At 36.6% G+C, this 19,655-nt stretch overlaps 1 protein-coding gene across 1 annotated transcript; it reads right to left on the bottom strand.

Moving 5' to 3' along the window:
* Positions 1 to 18,724: 18,724 nt before the first annotated feature.
* Positions 18,725 to 19,273, bottom strand: LOC140181222 (secreted RxLR effector protein 161-like). The gene has a single exon (XM_072224744.1). The coding sequence runs from the start codon at positions 19,271 to 19,273 to the stop codon at positions 18,725 to 18,727; it is 549 nt and encodes a 182-aa protein (XP_072080845.1).
* Between the last annotated feature and the right edge of the window lie 382 nt (positions 19,274 to 19,655).

Here is a 19,655-nt window from a genome sequence, read left to right as displayed (position 1 = left end):
ATTTCCATAACTTAATTATTATACTACCATTATAGAGAACAAATTAAATTGAGATAGAGCATGCAGTAATAATCATAGAGGGTATACATGTACATACTTTTATTCTGGATGGACTGGTTTCAGGATCTTAGCCAGGTTTTTTGTCTCATTTCCAGTGTCTCAAATTTAGGTAAACTCAGCTATTCGGATCGGATTCATAACGGAAGTGGATGCTCTCCAGTAGAAAAAAAACTGGATGCTGTTAAGTATTGAATTTAATCTTTCTTTTTTTTTCTCCTATTTAATTTTGGTCCCACTTATAGAATTAAAGGAGAGAGATCATACTTTATTCTCTCAAGTGTTTTTTCTACTTAAAAAGATCCATTCTCTAGTGAATAGTACGTCTATGTCATCATGATGATTGACTCACGTGTGTGTGTATATATATATATATATATATATATATATGAAATTAAGAATCTTAAAAAATAAGAATTCCTACTTTTAAAAGCAAATATTATAATCACCAAAAAAAAAAAATATTATATTCTTGTGAGTTATCAGATACAAGTGCATATAATTCCATGAGGCAGAGCATAGAAGCTCTGTTTTCTGGCGCGGTCCTTGGAAGGAACCCTTCCAGATCACCGGCGCTGGCTATGAGTTTGTCATAAAGAAATTGAATTGAATACAATGAACCCTAAATCACACTTGTATTGGGAGACTGCCTAGCAGAATATTGCGTTATACCAATGCAACTCATGATCGTTAAATTTTATTTCATGTTACTACACTTAAATTATTTTGACATCTCAACTTTATTTTTAGTTTTAAGGAAAAGTATTTGGAACCAAGAGGTTACCAGCTAAAAACTAAACAAAACCACATTAATTTATATTAATAAATAATTTTAAATTTTTTAAATTTAAAATTTAAAAAATTTAAAATTCATTAACTAAACCTAATTGAAACCTATAAAAACCTTCCTCTTCTCTCTCACATTAACCTACCCATCTCTAACAATCACACACATAAACCTTTTTCTCTTTCACCGTCAAGCTCTCTCCGCCTCCCCACCGCAACCCACTCCTCCGATGACTTCCGCTTCTATTTTGTAGCAGTGAACATAACATTCCGAAACACAGTAGGGCCAAGCAAGCACCAAGCAGTTGCCCTTGGAAGCGGAGCCGACTTATCAGCCTTCTACATGTGCAGTTTCGAGGGCTACCAAGACACACTCTACGCCCATTCCATGCGTCAATTCTACAGCGACTGCCACATTTATGGCACCGTTGATTTTATTTTCGGTAACGCCGCCGTAGTCTTCCAAAATTGCAACATCTTCCCCCGCCTCCCTATGACCGGCCAATTCAACTCAATTACCGCACAAGGCAGAACCGATCCCAACCAAAATACTGGAATCTCCATACACAACACAACGATTCGACCCGCTGACGATTTGGCCCCTCGCGTTGGTGTTGTGAAAACGTACCTTGGTAGGCCGTGGAAGCAATACTCGAGGATGGTTTTATGGAAAATTAAAAAAAAAACATTCATTTAATATGAAAAAAAACATCCTAATACTTAACAAAAGAAATATTCAATTATATTTTAGCAAAAATAATTAACTATCTATAAAATTTAAAAAAAATATAAAATTTTTAAAGAAATAGACACATTCACATTTGCAATACAAAAAAATTCAAAAAATATATAAAAGAACATCTATTTAGTATGAAAAAGAAACATTCTGATACTTAACAGAAGAAACATCCATATATATTAACTCGTATAAATTTTGAATTCACCAAAGATATTTTGGCTGATTTTTGGCTAATAACCTTTTGATTCCCTAGCATTGCTCTAGTTTTAAAGCTTACTACCTAAGTGTTTAGTATGTTGAAAATATCAGAGACTCACATTAGACTAAATCTTTAAAGTAATTTTTCGATTGTATTAATTTAGTCCTTGAAATTTTAATTATACTAATTTGAACTTTTAGATTGAATTCCAAAAAATATACTAGTGTTTTGTCGATTTTTAACAAATCGATGGTGGTTCGATTCTAATGGTTTAGGAGCGAAACCTATTCCTCTTTTGTGGGTATCAGTTTTTTATATAAGTGCATCAAAGGTTCTCGAATTAGATGAGCATTAAAAGAGAATTGAGTTCGGAAAGTGCAAAGAACTGAAAAAAGTACAAAATAAAGATTTCGAAAAGTAAAACTGACTAAAATCGAAAATGGTTTGCATTGAATTAAAAATAGAGCAATTAAAATGCCTCCGACTGGATCAAAGGACTTTCAACATGAAAAGTGAAAGTAATGAAATGTAAATTTGACAATGAAATTAAAGTTGCTCGAAAGGTAAATTGAACACGAAAAGTAAAGTTTTGCATGAATTATAAATGGAAAATAAAAATAAGTGCAAGGAATCCTACAGAAATTTGACTCGAAGCAGATTCAGAAAGTTGTTGGGATGTGAGTGTGCGTGAGTAATTTCTGAAGTCAAGTTCCAACCCCTATTTCCTAAGTCTTACTCATATTTATAACTTGCTTCCACAACCGACCATCAATTGCACGATGTCGCCTTGCGTGCGAATTTTCGGGTAACCGTTCCCGCTCCTTTACCCATGAGCGTTACCAACAAATTCCTAACTCAGAGAAAGCCTTCAAAATCCCCACTCATGTAACCGTTCGATTCTCCATTTCGAATAACTGTTAGATTTATCAAAGTGTCAAAATCGAGTCTGTATCAAATATTTTCCACTTAACACTTGCACGTGTATCTCTCGGCCTCTACTTCCCTTCCGACAATTTACCAACATTTCGAATCAACTTAATCTTTCGAAAGTAAATATTTCAATTAACAAATTGCCCCTTAGAATTAATGTGTTTGCTTTCGAAGTCATTTCTTGGAAGATAAAACACTTAATTCTAATCCAGTCTTCAGTCACTTTAACTGATCATAATTGCCATTTACCTTCTCCATTAATTCTGACCCGTTTGACACATCTCCCACGATTCATATTTTCTCTCTCTCTCCACCATTTCGCCTTCTTCGCAAAGTTACCTCCTTACTCTTTGAATTTTCCCCACAATAACGGCTAAGCCAAAACTCCCCTTAAATCCAACACTTCCATCTTTGCTCAACCTTCTCGAATTCCTATTCTCTCAACTCCTCTTGCATTCTTCCTTCGTGTATAACTTCTATTTTTCGTCCTTTGCCTTCCTTTGCTCATCAATGGCTGCTTCTTCAACTCACATTGCTGCTCAGGACAAGGTCAAACGTCCTATGGTGCAACCACCGGCTCCTCCGACCTTATACGTGCTGAACCAGGTCAATGATGAAGTCATTGATGACCCACAGCTTCAACTTGATGACTCCAGAATTCTTATTCCCTTTACTGTAGGTGAAGATACCCATTGTTTTGTTGGTCCCATTGAGAATTTAGAAAGGGCGAACAAAAAACTCCCTTTCTTCCCCAATGCTCAAGGGGAAGACTTATTGATTAATCAAGACCTTGACATCTTATTCTTTACCAATCAGAAATCTTTCAGGAATAACCTTAAAATCACCCCTCGTGGAACTGATTTCATGGCCTAGCATGAATGCCTTGCACCGTCGAAGAACGCTGCTTGGGGAGCTCTTGGGATTCAAGATCTTTTGAGACTTTCTCATTTTTCTCCTTCGATGCTCCCTTGGATGAGTGGGACCGTAACCTTTTTCTAGAACAGGACTACCAATAATTTTCACCTTCCTTGTGGGATAATTGGTATGTCACTTCTCGATGTAGCTGCCATTACAGGACTCCCGATTAGCCCTACAAATTTTACTTCTGATATGCAACCTAAACATCAGTACAACATTGCTCCTATGACCTCTTACAGTGACTTCATTGCTTATCATATGGGCACAAAGAGTGACCCTGTTACAGATGATGAATATGTGGCCTTCCTGTTCTATTGGTTAAACACGATTTTTTTTGCTTCCGAAGCGTTCAAATGCAGAAGCTTTTTCTTCCTCTTGTTGCTCTCCTTCATGAAGGGAACAACCTCAACTTGGCCAAGCTACTTCTAGGGCATATTTTCGAAGAACTTGGCCAGTTCGTTAATTGTCTTTGAAATAATTACTTGATAAATGCGGGAGGCCCTCTCTGGCTTCTCCAACTTTGGCTTAATGCTATTTTTGAAAAATACATGACAAAGCCTGGAGGTGGTGCTTCAGACAAACAGCATATCGAAGGCTTTCGCTTGGCTAATTTCAAACCAAATTTTCCAGAAGCTCAATCGGATGAAGATCGATTTTGGGCTGCTTTTTCCCTTTTCCATTCTTGTAAAGATTTCCATAATGAGGACCTCAATTTCACCCCTTTTTTGCGTCGAAACTGTGGTCCTGCCTGGCTCGAACATCTCCTCTTCCCCAATGATACCGAAGAGAACGAACTTGCTAACAGGAGTTGGGCAAATCTACTGGCTGTGCAAGTGATTCCAACAGGACTACCTCAACACAAAAAGGAACGTTTCAAAGCCACTATGTACGCTCCTCACTATACAGCCAGGCAACTAGGCTTCTCCCAAACTATCCCAACTCCACTTCCCAGGAATAGCAAACCCTTTTGCCATATTGCTTTGGCTTCGAAAAAAGAGCTTGATATTTGCCTCTTGAAGAATCAACAACAAAAAGATAGTTATAATCATCTTGTTTATGATCGAAGCTCATTCATTACAAAATCTTGCTTCGATTGGTGGACCACTTACTACTCTAAGTACATTCGTACTTTAGAAGAGATCAAATGTTCTGTCGTCCGAGTGGTCCCTGCTGCTGAAGGCTCTCCCAAGAGGCCTCCGAAAAGGAAAGTTGAAGCTACAACTTCTTCACGACAACCGCCAAAGAAAAGTCGATGAACTCCTTCAAGGACTTCCAGAAGGGTAATTAGTCCTTATTTATACATATATATTTAAACCAAAATTCTTCAAAAACCTCACCCGTTTGCAATCCTCTTGATCTCGATCTTTCCCCAGTTACAGTTGCAACCATCGAGCGAAAGCTCTTCTGATGATAGTGAGCCATCCATCCAAAATCTCTTTGCTGCACCCTCGAAATTGGATGATACGATTGATTTTGATTTAGGTTCTCCTTTGACTCGAAGAAAAAGACCTGTTCCAGTAACATCATATTATCTTTTGAATATATATCAATTCAATTAAAGTGAACCCCAACTGATGTATGTTGTATTTCAGTCTGTTACTGCTGCTCAATCAATCACTTCATCTCTTGCACCTGACCAACCACAACAAACACATCAACAAGATTTAGGGCAGCAAGCATCTCATTCATCAATTCAAACTATTGAATCTGTTGAACCCCTCCAGGTAGCTCTTCCAACTTCAATCGAGACCCAAATAGTTGATTTAACAGAGGAACATGCTCATCACTCTCCAACACAAGTTTTAAATGTTGAACATTCTTCTTCATTAAACCAAATTGAAGCCTCAACTGGATTCTAGGTGGCCCTGAATCTGACTCTCCTTCTCGAGTCCCTGAAACTATTGCCCCTGATTCAGATTCTCCATCCCAAGTCCTGGAAACCATCCCTTCACCACAAAGAACTTCCAGTCCATTCAAGGGTGCTGAACTTTTGACTCCTCCTGGTTTAGGGTATGGAGATCTGGGCATAGTTTTCGAATCCACAGATGCTGACATGATTACATTAGTTATCATCCTGAATCAAGCTGTTCGAAGCCTCTTTCTACCATTGCACTCACAGGCCTTTCTACTTCCAATTTTCCACTTGAACCCAGTACTGGTACTCGGGAATAACTTTTGGCCCTTCTCAAGCTTCTAGATCATTCACCTGCTGAATGGACAAATGATGCAACCTTAAACTCAACTCTATCTGCTATCCTAAGTTTATCTCTCGAACTTCAGGTTCCATCTCAACACTCTGCTATAGTCATCCAATTCATAAAGGTTGCTAACAGATGTATATCTCTTCAAGACAAACTACAAGAAGTCAAAGATAAAATAGCCAACATTCGATCTGACTCAAGTAGCTACACTGCAGCCCTCCAGCCCATAAAAGCTTCTCGTGAAGAATTCGATTTAAGAATCTCTCAAGCCTTCTCCGCTCAAGCTTAATATGATAAGGAGGAAAGAAAACTTGAGAGACAGAATTGGCTCAAATAAATGAGAAACTTGCCAAAATTCGAAAGAGAAAGGTTGATTTAGCAACACCCCTAGCCACTATCCAGCACAAAAACCAGAAACTTGTGCAAGAAACCCGTTCTATTAAGGCTAAACAAGAAGAATGTGACAAGCAACTTAGCATATCCCAATACGAGGAATACGAGCAAATCGAAGCACTTTCAGCTCTGGATAGTGAGAGAATTAAGTTACGTTTAGACTTGGCAGAGCTTATGGCGCCTTACCTTTCTCCTCCTTAGGATTCAATGCTTGTAATAATGTTTCCCCCTTTTTTTTAAACTTATGGATTTCAATTTTGACTTAACAAGCAATGATATGGCTTTAAATACTTCCCATTTATTGAAGTAATTACATTTCCAGATTCAATATCTCTGACTAGATATGCTTTTCCAGAATATAATCCAATTACTTGGAAAGGCCCTTCCCAAGTATAAGACCATTTGCCAAGAATTCTCAATTTCTTTTTCACTGGCAAAATAACTTTCAAAATCAACTCGCCTATACTGAAGCATTTTTCTTTTACTCGACGGTTGTAACTTCGGGCAACATTTTCTTTTTGTCGAATCACATTTTCAAGTGCCAAAATGCGCTCTGAGTCTAACTCATTCAACTCATCAAACATTGCATTCTAATAATCATCAATTGGTAAATCGTCTTGCTTGGACACTCTCACAGTGTTAAGATTGATTTCCAATGGTAGCACTGCATCATGGCTATATACAAATTTATAAGGTGAATTTCCTGTTGATCTCCTTGGTGAATTCCGATAAGCCCACAGTACTTGACTTAAAGTTTCATGCCAAGTTTGGGGTCTACTTTCGATTTGTTTTTTGATCAAACTAATCAGAACTTTATTTGCTGCCTCAACTTGGTCATTAGCCTATGCATAATAAGGAGTCGAAGTAACCATATTAATATTCCTCGAAACTGCAAAATTTTTAATTCGCTGACCAGTAAATATAGTCCCTTGGTCAGTACTTAATGTTTGAGGAATTCTAAATCGATGGATCATATGTTCCTCAATAAAATCTATTATTTCATTTTGCCCAACTTCTATTAAAGGAACTGCTTCGACCCACTTTGTAAAATAATCGATTGCTACCAAAATAAATTTATGATGTTTCGATGAAGGGGGGTGAATCAATCCAATTAGATCCAAAGCCCAACCTCTAAACGGCCATGGATTAATAATCGAATGCAACTCAGAGGCTGGGATCTGTTGTATCGACCCATGCCTTTAACATTCTTGGCACGCCTTTGCGTATTCGATACAATTTTTTTTATCATGGAGGGCCAATAGACATGATTTCGATATAGTACTCATTTCATTTTTATCCCAGCCTGATGAGCACCACATATACCTTTATGGACTTCTCCTAGAGCAATGTCTTTATCATCTTGACTTAGACATCTCGAAAGACTCCCGTTGATTTCTTTCTTATACAACTCATCAGCCATCAAGACAAAATTTATTGCTCGTAATTTTATCTTTCTATCAACTGGAATGCTAGGATTCTTTAAATACTCAGCAATGAGTTTTCTCCAATCATTATCTTCCCAATCATCCATACATAGAACATCTCTTTCATCCACAGGCACTGATATTTGGCGGATATTTGCCAACTTTTTTAATGTTTTTGGGTCTATCCTGTACCTCGAAGCAATCTGGGCCAACTCGTTAGCAATTTCATTCTGGATCCTTGGGATATGGACCAGTGAAACTTTTCGAAAAGAAGTTAACAATTCCCAAGTCGTTGCCAAATATTTCTGCAACCTCTCATTGTTACACTTGAACTCCTTTGGCAATTGTTTCAAGACCAATTGAGAATCTCCTAGGATCTAGACTTTCAAAGCACCTTTCCCGATTAAGATTTTCTAGCCTAAAATCAAAGCCTCATATTCTGCCATATTATTCGAGCAAGGATACTTTAGCTCGAACAAAAATTCTGATGGGATTCCTTCTGGTGACACAATGAGAATTCCTACCCCTGCACCATCCTTGTGCTTTGATCCATCAAAATATAACTTCCAATAATCGACTTTTACGTCGAGTACATTTGCCACCTGGCCATTCAAATTATTCGAGTTATCAACTAAAAAATCTGCAATAACCTGGCCTTTCATAACTTTTGCTGGGACATACTGCAAATCAAATTCTGTCAAAGCTAACATCCATTTTCCCAAACAACCTCGTAACATTAAAAAACTCAACATGTACTTGATGAGATCAGTTTATGCAACAACTTTGACAGGTTTAGCTACCATATAACACTTTAATTTCATGCATGCATAGTATAGGGATAAACACAATCTTTCTATTGGGGAATATCTTGCCTCAATATCAGTCAAAACTCGACTAAGATAATAAATCGCCCGTTCATGTCCATTCTCATCATCTTGGGCTAACATACACCCAATTGTGTTTGTAGATGCTGCAATGTACAATTTCAAGGGCTCATGTGAGTGAACATTGGCCATTAATGGAGCTTTAGATAAATAGGCCTTTATCGATTCGAATGCCTGTTGATGCTCATGTGTCCATTTGAACTGTGAATCATTTTTTAGTTTTACTAAAGGTGCAAATACTCGAGTTCGATCAGAAAGATTCGAAATAAATCTTTGAAGATAATTTACTTTCCTCAGGAACGATTGCACTTCTTTTTTTGATTTAGGAGAAGACAATGCCAAAATTGCATCAGCTTTACTCTTATCGATTGCAATCCCTTTTTTGTGAACAACAAAACCTAGGAAATTTCCTGCCGACATACCAAAGGTGCATTTTAAAGGATTCATTTTTAATCCCTTGTCCCACATAGTTACAAACGCCTTTCTTAAGTGATGAATGTGTTGATTCACTGAATTTGACTTAACCATGACATCATCAATATATACCTCCATAAATTTTCCAATATACTAATGGAATATGGCATTCATTGCACGTTGGTAAGTTGCACCAGCGTTTTTTTAAACCAAAAGGCATAACTACCCACTCATAAGTGCCTAATTCTCCGGGACAACGAAAAGCAGTTTTGGACACATCATCTTCCGCAATGAAGATTTGGTTATATCCTGTATAACCGTCCATAAAACTTAAAATGTCATTCCTTGCTGCAGAATCGATTAATATATCTGCTATGGGCATGAAATATTCATCTTTCGGAGTGGCATTATTTAAATCTCTAAAATCAATACACACCCTTAATTTTATATTTTTCTTCATCACAGGAATAATATTCGAAACCCATTCAACATAACGTGCGGTTCGAATAAATTTTGCTTTAATCAACCGTTCTATTTCTTCCTTAGTCTTTTGATTGATTTTTGGAGCAAAACGTCGAGGAGTTTGCTTCACAGGCCGAGCATTCGATTTCAATGCTAATCGATGTTCTACAAGAGAACGATCGAGACCGGGCATCTCATGATAATCCCAAACAAAAAAATATTTAAATTCATGTAAAAGATGGAAAAGTTCAGTTCGAAAAGAATCCGCAAGATCTTTACAGATATAAGTAATTCGAATATCATCAACAGATTCCAAATTAATTCCCTCTAAGGGATCTTGGGATTCAAATCATTTTAAGTGATCCTCATCTTTTACCGAGTATTTTTCAAAACCTAAAGGTTCTAAATCATAAATGCAATCAAAAGAGAAATCAACAGATTCATTAGAAATAGAATGAACTTGATCATTTGCTGGATTAACAACAGCTTCATTTTTGATACAATGAACTTCTGCTATTTTATCAGCAGTTTGACCAATAATATCATTTGAATTATATAATGAAGAAAAACCTAAACCGTGACTAAATTCGATTGAAGACATCGAATTGTTGCTACTAAAAGAAGAAATTACGTTCCTAAATGATTCAACTTCATCAGAAGAACAAACTTTATTCTCTACTGAAGGGAAATTACCAGGTAATCTGAGACATCTTGGGCATATTCCATCGAACAACGTCTCGGATCCATTCTAAGACGAACAATCCCAACCAGTTGGGAGCACAGTGAGGTGTGGATGGCGCAGTTTCACCGTCAAGCTTTCTGAAGACAAATAGCAGCCCTCACAGTTGTAAGAATTTAACACCCTGTTAACATTTAAAGGCTTTAATTTTGGACTATATACACTAAAATCGACATGAAGCTGTTTGACATAAAAATTCGAATCAGCCTTAACAATTTCAGGCTTTCCATCTTTTGTCCAAAGGAGGACACTCTGATGCACAGTAGATGGTACAGATCCAACTCTGTGAATCCAGTCCCGACCCAGTAAAGCATTATAACTTGCCCTCAAAGACACCACCACAAAAATAGTGTTTCGTTCAGAAGACCCCACTTTCAGCCCCAAGGTAACCATACCTTTCGCAGGAGTAGAAGCACCACTAAAGTCTGTTACAGCAATGTTAGTGGGAACCAAATCATCAGGATGCTTACCAAGTTTCATCAGCATCCTCTCCGGTAAGAGACTTGTTGCTGCTCCACCATCAATTAAAACTTTATTTACTTTAATTCCGCTTAAAGTAGTAGTAATATGAAGTGGGAAAAGATGAGATTTTTGTTTTTCAGAAGGCCTCAGAAAATACCCTAGTTCATCCTCATATCGGATGAAAGAAAAAGCTTCTTCAGCATCCATGTTGTAATCTTCTTCAGGGTCACCTTCATACTCACCCAAGTATTCAGTTGAAATAATTGAAATAGTTCTAACCATTTCATCATCTCCCTCTTCGAAATACTCTTCGTCCAAGTCGGCATCCTTGTCTTTGTCAGCTCCTAGAGTATGAGCTATCGCGTTGCCTTTATCCAACTTCGCAGGGAAAGGAATACCCTTTGGGCATGTTTTCCTATAAGAGGGAAAAACTACTCGGGAGTGCACCGAAGGCGTTGCCCCCTTACCTTGCGTTGCCCCCTTGCCTTTACCAGAATTAGTTTTCTTATTTTGTGGTTGATACCATCTTCCTCTACCCCTTGAATACCCTCTGAATCGACCACGGTGGTAAGGATATTGACCTCGAGGAGGCCCCCGATGTCCCCATTGTGGGTTCCGTCGATATTGGGCATCTCGACTCTGAAATTCTTAACAATTTTGAATCCATTGAACTCCTATAGCCTGAGAGCGGCTCGTCCGTGCGACAGCATTCTGCTGAGGAGCCTTGGAACTTTGTCCCTCCACTCGTCTAATTGGTTGCTTTTGACGAGCCTGCTCCTCTCTATGAGCCAACTCCTTTTTCATTCCCTCTTTCTCGAAAATTGCTGCAGCTTCAGCATCAAACACAGCATTGCATTGAGGACACAGAGATACGTCCCGATCTTTAAGTTTTTGCTGCATAAGGAACTCTAATAATCCATCCCCTACACCAGGGTATACAGATCGGACTTGTGACACGAAATCACCTAAAGCCACATTAAAAATCATAAGACATTCCAACCATATTTACTCCAAAATATGGTTCAACAAAACCAGCTTCAGCATCGAAAGGATCAGTATCAACTTTCATCTCTTTCTTCCCATCATCAAAATTCAAACGTCCTTCCATAACGGCCTCCTGAATCAAGTCCTTGAAACGAGCACAACTGTTAGTCGAATGACTGGTTGCTTGGTAAAATTTACAATAAGGCTTTCCTTTTAAATCTTTCACCGAAAGTAAAGTTCTACCCTTAGGTAGAACTAACTGTTTATCTTTAAGCAACACATAAAAAATCTGATCAGATTTCGAGATATCAAAACTATATTTCTTTTCACTCTTTAGTTTTGAATCATTCAACTTTTAATTACTAAGGAGCTTTTTAAGTAAAAAACAAACATATGGAGGACCCTTCTTAAGTTCAGTCAAATCAACCTCCGCCTCGAAATCGAACTCCTCTTCCGAGGAATCCATGGCCACATAAGCAACCTTTTCCTTTTGAGTAAAAGGTTTATTCTTTAACCTTTGTTCATTCTTATATTTCTCCTTTTCCTTCTTCATAAGTTCGACCTGACGAACCCTTTCAGCTAAATGGGCTAAGTCAGGTATATGCACATTAAGCAGTTTTCGACGCATATAGAATCCTAACCCCATAACTGCTATTTTCACCACTTCACTCTCAGGTAATGACATGTAACATCATCTTCTAGCATTTTTGAAACGTATCATATAATCATCAATAGTTTCACCATCTTCTCGTTTCAAAGCAACTAGATCAGTAACTGCTACATTCAACTCCCCTCGGTAGAATTGAGCATGAAAAGCAGTTTTCAACTGACTCCACGTCATTATCGAATTTGGTCTAAGATTCAAAAACCAAGTAAACACATTCTTCGCTAATGAAGAAGGAAAAAATTCATTTTTAAATTCTCATCATTGGCTAGATTCCCAATCTCGACCAAATATCGAGCGACATGTTCAATAGTTGAGTCTCTCACTTTCCCAGCAAATTTTGTAATTATTTTTGGATTTTTCACCCCTCTTGGCACTTCAGCCATTTGAACAACTTGAGAAAAAGCAGAGACAAAATGGGGTTGGTTCATAAAACCAACGTTCAAACCAACTCGATTGAGTACCTCTTCCATAATTCTTGTGACTTGATAACGTTCACCACCATGATTAGCATGTAATCGGGCTAGAACATCATCTGCATTTTGACCACGGGGAATTATTTGAAGATTCTCTCTATTTAAAACCTTGTTTTCATTTTGAAATATATTTTCGAATCCTTCATTATTTCCCCTGACATCATGCCTTTCACCTTTATCATAATCAAGGATTCGAGCAATCTGCCCAACTTGCCTTGCAAGACGTTCGAATTTCGATTCGTGATCAGCCATCATAGGATTTAGAATTGTAGCCATTTGTTGAGTCAATAAGTTGACCAAATCATGATGACTTTCCTCTACATGTTGTCGAAATATCGCCATGGAATTAGAGGCATTCGACGTAGAGTCCACATTATAATCACGAGAGAATTTGGAATGCTATTGTGGGTTTTGAGAAGTATTTACTCCATTTACACTTCCAAAACGAACATGATGCACAAAACCATTCACCGGTGGAGTATAACCGGGAGGAAGGCCATAAGGAGGCCAACCAGTAGCTACTGGAGGCTGGAATGGTGGTAAATTACCACGTGGACGAATATTACGCCCATTATTTTCAGTTTGTACACTAGTAACTACTGTACTTTCACTAACAACCAAACATTTTGAACGTGAAGTAACATCCGAAGATTGCACAATTACTAGTATGCTGTCATTGGTAGATGATCCACCATTCACATTTGATACTTCATCAGTCATGTGAATAATCCTTCCACTTCTCAATTGCATACACCAAATGACAACAAAAAATCTTTTGACACACTTCAGTTTAAAACTGTCCCACTGGACGTGCCAATTTATTTTGTCAATTTTTAGCAAATCGATGGTAGTTCGATTCTAATGGTCTGGGAGCAAAACCTACTCCTCTTTTGCGGGTACCAATTTTTTTCTATAAGTGTATCAAAGGTCCTCGAATTAGATAAGCATTAAAAGAGAATTAAGTTCGGAAAGTGCAAAGAACTGAAAAAAGTGTAAAATAAAGATTTCGAAAAGTAAAACTGACTACAATCAAAAATGGTTTGCATTGAATTGAAAAATAAAGCAATTAAAATGCCTCCAACTGGGTCAAAGGACTTTCAACATGAAAAGTGAAAGTAATGAAATGTAAATTTGACAATGAAATTAAAGTTGCTCGAAAGATAAATTGAACACGAAAAGTAAAGTTTTGCAGGAATTATAAATGAAAAATAAAAACAAGTGGAAGGAACCCTACAGAAATTTGACTCGAAGCAGACTCAGAAAGTCGCTGGAATGTGAGTGTGCGTGAGTAATTTCTGAAGTCAAGTTCCAACCCCTATTTCCTAAGTCTTACTCATATTTATAACTTGTTTCCACAACCGACCATCAATTGCACGATGTTGCCTTGTGTGCGGATTTCTGCGTAACCGTTCCCGCTCCTTTGCCCATGAGCATTACCAACAAATTCCTAACTCAGAGAAAGTCTTTGAAATCCCCACTTATGTGACCGTCTCCATTTCGAATAACTGTTCGATTTATCAAAGTGTCAAAATTGAGTCCGTGTCAAATATTTTCCACTTAACACTTGCACGTGTATCTCTCGGCCTCTGCTTTCTTTCTGACACTTTACCAACATTTCAAATCAACTTAATCTTTCGAAAGTAAATATTTCAATTAATAACTAGTCTTTCAATTTATTTTCAACGTGAGTCAACAACCGAACTGCTGATGTGACTCTACTATTACCACGTGGCATCATCATTCACTCTACATCATCATCATTCTCTTTCTCATCCCCCTCTCCCTCTTCTTCCCCCACCCTCTATCACCTCTTTCTCTCCTTCTCCTTTCTCTCTCTTTTCCACTTTCTATAATCTCTTGCTACAACTCCCTCTACCACCGCACTATCCCCTCCAATCTTCTTCCCTCTTCTTCCATTTCCACCGCCGTAGATTGGAAACACTTTCCTGCACACAAAATACACACACGCACACATACATTGAAAATAAAATTTCTAGTTACAACAGTACACAGTATCAAATATATTCACCAATAATACAATTAATCCACCAATTTAATCACTAAACATGACAATCATAGTTCATAACAACTCCTAATCCAATATGGAGAGAGAGAGAGAGAGAGAGAGAGAGAGAGAGAGAGAGAGAGAGAGAGAGAGAGAGAGAGAGAGAGTTACTGGTAGAGCGAAGAGGTTGAAGGTAGTGTCAGCAATACCGGAGACAATAACATTAGTTATGATCTTAACGCTGTGGAGAGCTTGAATAATGGAATTTGGATTCTCTAAATTTTGGATTTTTACTTTAGAAAGTAAAGTGTGATCTCTCACCCTTGAATGTTTTCTCTTTTATATTTTTTCTTAATCCTACTTATGAAATAAATAGTGAGAGATTACACTTTAGCCACTAAAGTGAAATCCAAAATTTAGAGGATCCAAATCCTGAACAATGAGCTGATTTTCGGCAGATACAACGATGACGACGATCTCCACTCAGTGCCATTGGCAATCGGAACTAAGACCTAGTAATTTTCAGTTTAAATAGCACATGAGTAAGTAAAGGGAGTGAATAAGTATAAGGCTTTGTTTGGATTGTTATAATTATTTTGTTACCTTTCAAGAGGTTGAAGCCATTATTGAAAAAGTTAAAAGTGAGAAATAAATGCGATTTTTAAGGCGAATTGAAGAGAGTTTAGGAGTGAAGTTAGTAAGAGGGTGAGAGAGCAATCATAAGTAACGCAAGATTGAAAAATGAGAAGTAGAAAACATCATTGAAGGGAATGAAAGTGGCGACAGGTGTTGTGGCGGTGGAAGTGGAAGAAGAGGGAAGGAGATCGAAAGAGATAATATGGTAGAGAAGGACTTGCAGTAGGAAGTGGTGGAGGGTGAGAAAGAGAGGGAGAGGTGGTGGAGAGTGGAGAAAGAAGAGGGAGAGAGATGAGAAAGAGGATGATGATGTGGGGTGAGTGATGATGTCACGTGACAATAGTGGTGTCATATCAGCAATTCAACTGTTGACTCACACTAGAAATTGATGGAAGAACTAGTATATCTTTTGGAGTTCAATCTGAAGGTTTAAATTAGTGCAATTGAAATTTCAAGATTTCAAGGTCAAATTGGTGCACGAATCGAATCTAAAAAATCACTTTAAGGATTTAGTCGTTACAATTAGAATCCACTTAATATTAAATATTTTTAGATAAAATTTTATCATTACGATAAATTTCTTAAAAAAAACTGAAAAAATCACAAACATATCTCACCTAATATCCAATCTCCTAAATAAAATGACCTATACAGTATTATTCAATAAATAATTTATCTAATAAACTCAATAAATAAATAACAATAAAAAAATATATACCAAATTAATATCAGAATTCAATCAATTATACCTACGTTTTTAATCAGTACTATTGGTAAGTGTTCTTTTTATAATTATGTGTAAAAGAAATATATAATTTTTGAATAATTATAAATAAGAAATTAATCTCCTACTTATAACAATTAAACCTTCTTCTTTTAATTGGTTTTGTCGATGTAGAACTAAAACTAATGCCACCACATATCACGTAGTATAGTACATGCAAGGATAATTTCACATGTGTATATCTATTGAATTAAGTTAACATGAGAAAATAAATATTTAATTATTTTTAAATTAAGATACCAAGATTTATGGATAATAGAAGCAAGCCTTTCACTATGCGTCGTGAATATGAGAGCATAAATTGAAGCAAGCCTTTATATGTTTTTTCTTTTCTTTTTTGTGGCGACTTAAGCAAATCCATACGCACGAAAAATACTGAGAATAAGAGAAAGGAATAAAAGTTTGTGGTTCCCCTTACATAAAATTAAATACTATCTATATAGGAATGGTTTTCCACCGAATGGGAATTAAGACGCACCATATATATCGTTTGTCTCTATATAGCTAAATTGGTTTGTGGATATCGTTAGTTGTGCAGGGTAAAATTAGACAAATTCTTGAGTAATGGTGGCCAATTAAGTTTGCCTCCACAACGATTATTCGAGTGTTATTGGAATTGAAGTAGCTTGCTAGGTAGGAAGCCCACTCAAAATTGGATAAGAGAGACCAAAAGAGAAACAATGCCGCATGTTATGGATGGGATGATATATGGTGAAAAGTAATGCTCTGTTTTGGAGACCAAAATTGGCAAACCAACAGAATTGTGGTCGGATTCTTGTCCCCTTTAGTGTTGATTCTATTGAAAAACAAGACACATGCATGAGTTTAAATTATTGTTCAGCAATCAATTATGAAGGATTGATCAACTCTAACAATTTCAATTTATAAACTATATATTAACTATCTTAAAAGATTAAAAGATAAAGGAAAGAAGAGTAAGTTACATTGCCTTTATCATCAAGAAAAATTTTCGTACTATTCATACGCGTTTGCATAGAGTTAAAATGCTTTTAGTTATATGCTTATATAGCCTCTACTCTTGGCTAGGTTTTTGTCATACATCAACCTGTTACCAAGGCAAGAATTAGATTATCTCTCGTAGTCATGAAACATAAACTTGTGAGATTGGAATATAAGACTGTAGCGATTTTTTTTTTTTTTTTAGGTTGACAACTCTAACAGTGAAAGTGTATTTGCAAGAAAAAAACCACACTTAATCATGTTTTTTTATTGGGCTTTTTTCTTGGATTTGTTCCCACTCCACTTTGTTTTAATCTGCAAAGTGTCAGACCTAAGTTACCAAATGTTAAAATATGGCTCAATAAGTTTGGAGTGGTGTTTGGCTCAATCATGTTATTACAATGTTTTTGTTTATGTCCAATTCTTATTGGTGGGATAACAAATGTTTTACTACATTGATGGGTTAGTACCTCCATTTGCATTTGAGTTTCCAAATGAAAGTGAAAGTTGATAAGACATTGCCTTCAGTCTTCCTTTATGGGTAGCAATTTACCTCATGATAACTTGTCTTCCAAGAAACAATGTGTTTCTTTTGTTGTATTGTATTCTTTGGTTCTGACTACCAAAGATACATTATCTAGCTTATGCTAGCAATAAATATATAAAATCTGCACGAAGGGTGTTCGATGAAATGTCGGAAAGAAATATTGTCACGTGGAATAATGCTATTATAACAGGTCATTGTTCCATGAACGATGGGAACGAAGATCATGTTGTCATTGCATTGTCTTTGTATGGCAGCATGGTGGTCGATCTGTCGGATGCTACCATGGTTTGTGTTGTTTCAGCATCTTCTCAAATGAGAATTATACACACTGGGCCTGCATGTATGACTTTGCAAAAAAAAAAATAGGGCATACTCCAGAATATGATGTGTTTATAGGAACTGGTCTCTTGGATATGTATGCAAAATGCGGATACCTTATCCGTCTTGCGGATGATTCAGAAGAATGATGTTCAAACCATAAGGAAAGAGATGAAATGGTATCAATCTTGAGCAGCAAATTAACAATAAATGGAGAAAGAGTTACTGTCAATCAGTGAAATGGCTGCAGCAGAATGAAGAAGAAAAGAAAGAAAAGAATGATTAGAGAAGAAATCGAGAGAGAGGAATATTGTGATGATAAATATCATGATTGCAATTGAATAATACATCATAAGAACTTTACATTATGCTATACAGTTTATATAGCTGTATAAAAGATGTGAAAAGAATGAAAAAAAGAATAACAAACTATATATTAACTAGCTCTAACAAATTAGCCAGCTGTACAATCTAACAAACAAAAATATACTAACAAATCTTTTACATTTGAAATATTATTTTCAGCATCTATATTAACTAACATCCCCCACAAGCTGGTATTACTTGGCTTGTATAGATCAAGTAATCCCAGCTTGGATAGCAAATAGGAGAAGGGTCCCGGTGCAAGAAATTTTGTAAACAGATCAGCCAGCTGCTCACTAGAGGCAATATGTTAAAGATATGAAACTCCTTCTTTATATTTATTACGAGTTACATGGCAATCAATTTCAACATGTTTTGTTCATTCATGAAAAACTAGATTTGAGGCAATATATATAGAAGATTTATTGTCATAGAATATATCAATGGGCAGGGGAGGAGAAATCTTGAATTCTTTTACAAGTTTTAGCAACCATACAAGTTCACAAGTTCCATTTGCTAAAGCTCGATATTCAGCTTCAGAAGAGGATCTAGAGACTGTTGTTTGCTTTTTGCTTTTCCAAGATATAAGAGTTTGGTCAAGAAAGAAGCAATAACCAGTAATAGATTTTCTAGTATCCTTACAAACCCCCCAATCAAAATCAGTATATCCAGAGAGAATAAAAGAATTAGAGGCAGGAAAGAAAAGACCTGATGCCGGTGACTGTTTTAAGTATCGAATCAATCTATAAGCTGCCTTGAGATGAACATCAGTAGGACAATCCATGAATTGAGTAAAACAACCTACAGAGTAGCTCAAGTCGGATCTGGTATTGGTGAGATAAAGAAGGCAACCAACCAGCCTTCTATAAAGAGCAGCATCGGATAGAAGAGAGCCACAATTTCTTGACAAAGATGTAGTATAATCCATGTGTGTAGTGATAGGTTTGGCTCTAAGTAAGCCACAATTATTGATCAAATATAAAACGTATTTTCTTTGATAAAGAGTAATCCTTGTTTTGCTTCTTGCTACTTCCATGCCAATGAAAAATTTTAAAATACCAAGATCCTTTATCTTGAATTTGCTGTCTAAGATCCTTTATCTTCAATTTTCGAGAGATCATCACCAGCCAACAAAAGATCATCCATATAGACCAAAATAGCAATGAAGCTAATATTAGTGGACTTGGTGAACAAAGAGTGATCATTTTCAGACTGAATATATCCCAATTCAAATAGAGCATTGGATAGTTTAATGTTCCATTGGCAGCTCGACTGTTTCAAACCATAAAGAGATCTTTCTAATTTACAAA

The sequence above is a fragment of the Arachis hypogaea genome, chromosome 18, assembly GCF_003086295.3.
Source record: "Arachis hypogaea cultivar Tifrunner chromosome 18, arahy.Tifrunner.gnm2.J5K5, whole genome shotgun sequence".
Classification (NCBI taxonomy): Eukaryota; Viridiplantae; Streptophyta; class Magnoliopsida; order Fabales; family Fabaceae; genus Arachis; species Arachis hypogaea.
Note: the sequence above shows the minus strand (reverse complement) of the source record. Positions and strands in the feature narration are given on the sequence as shown.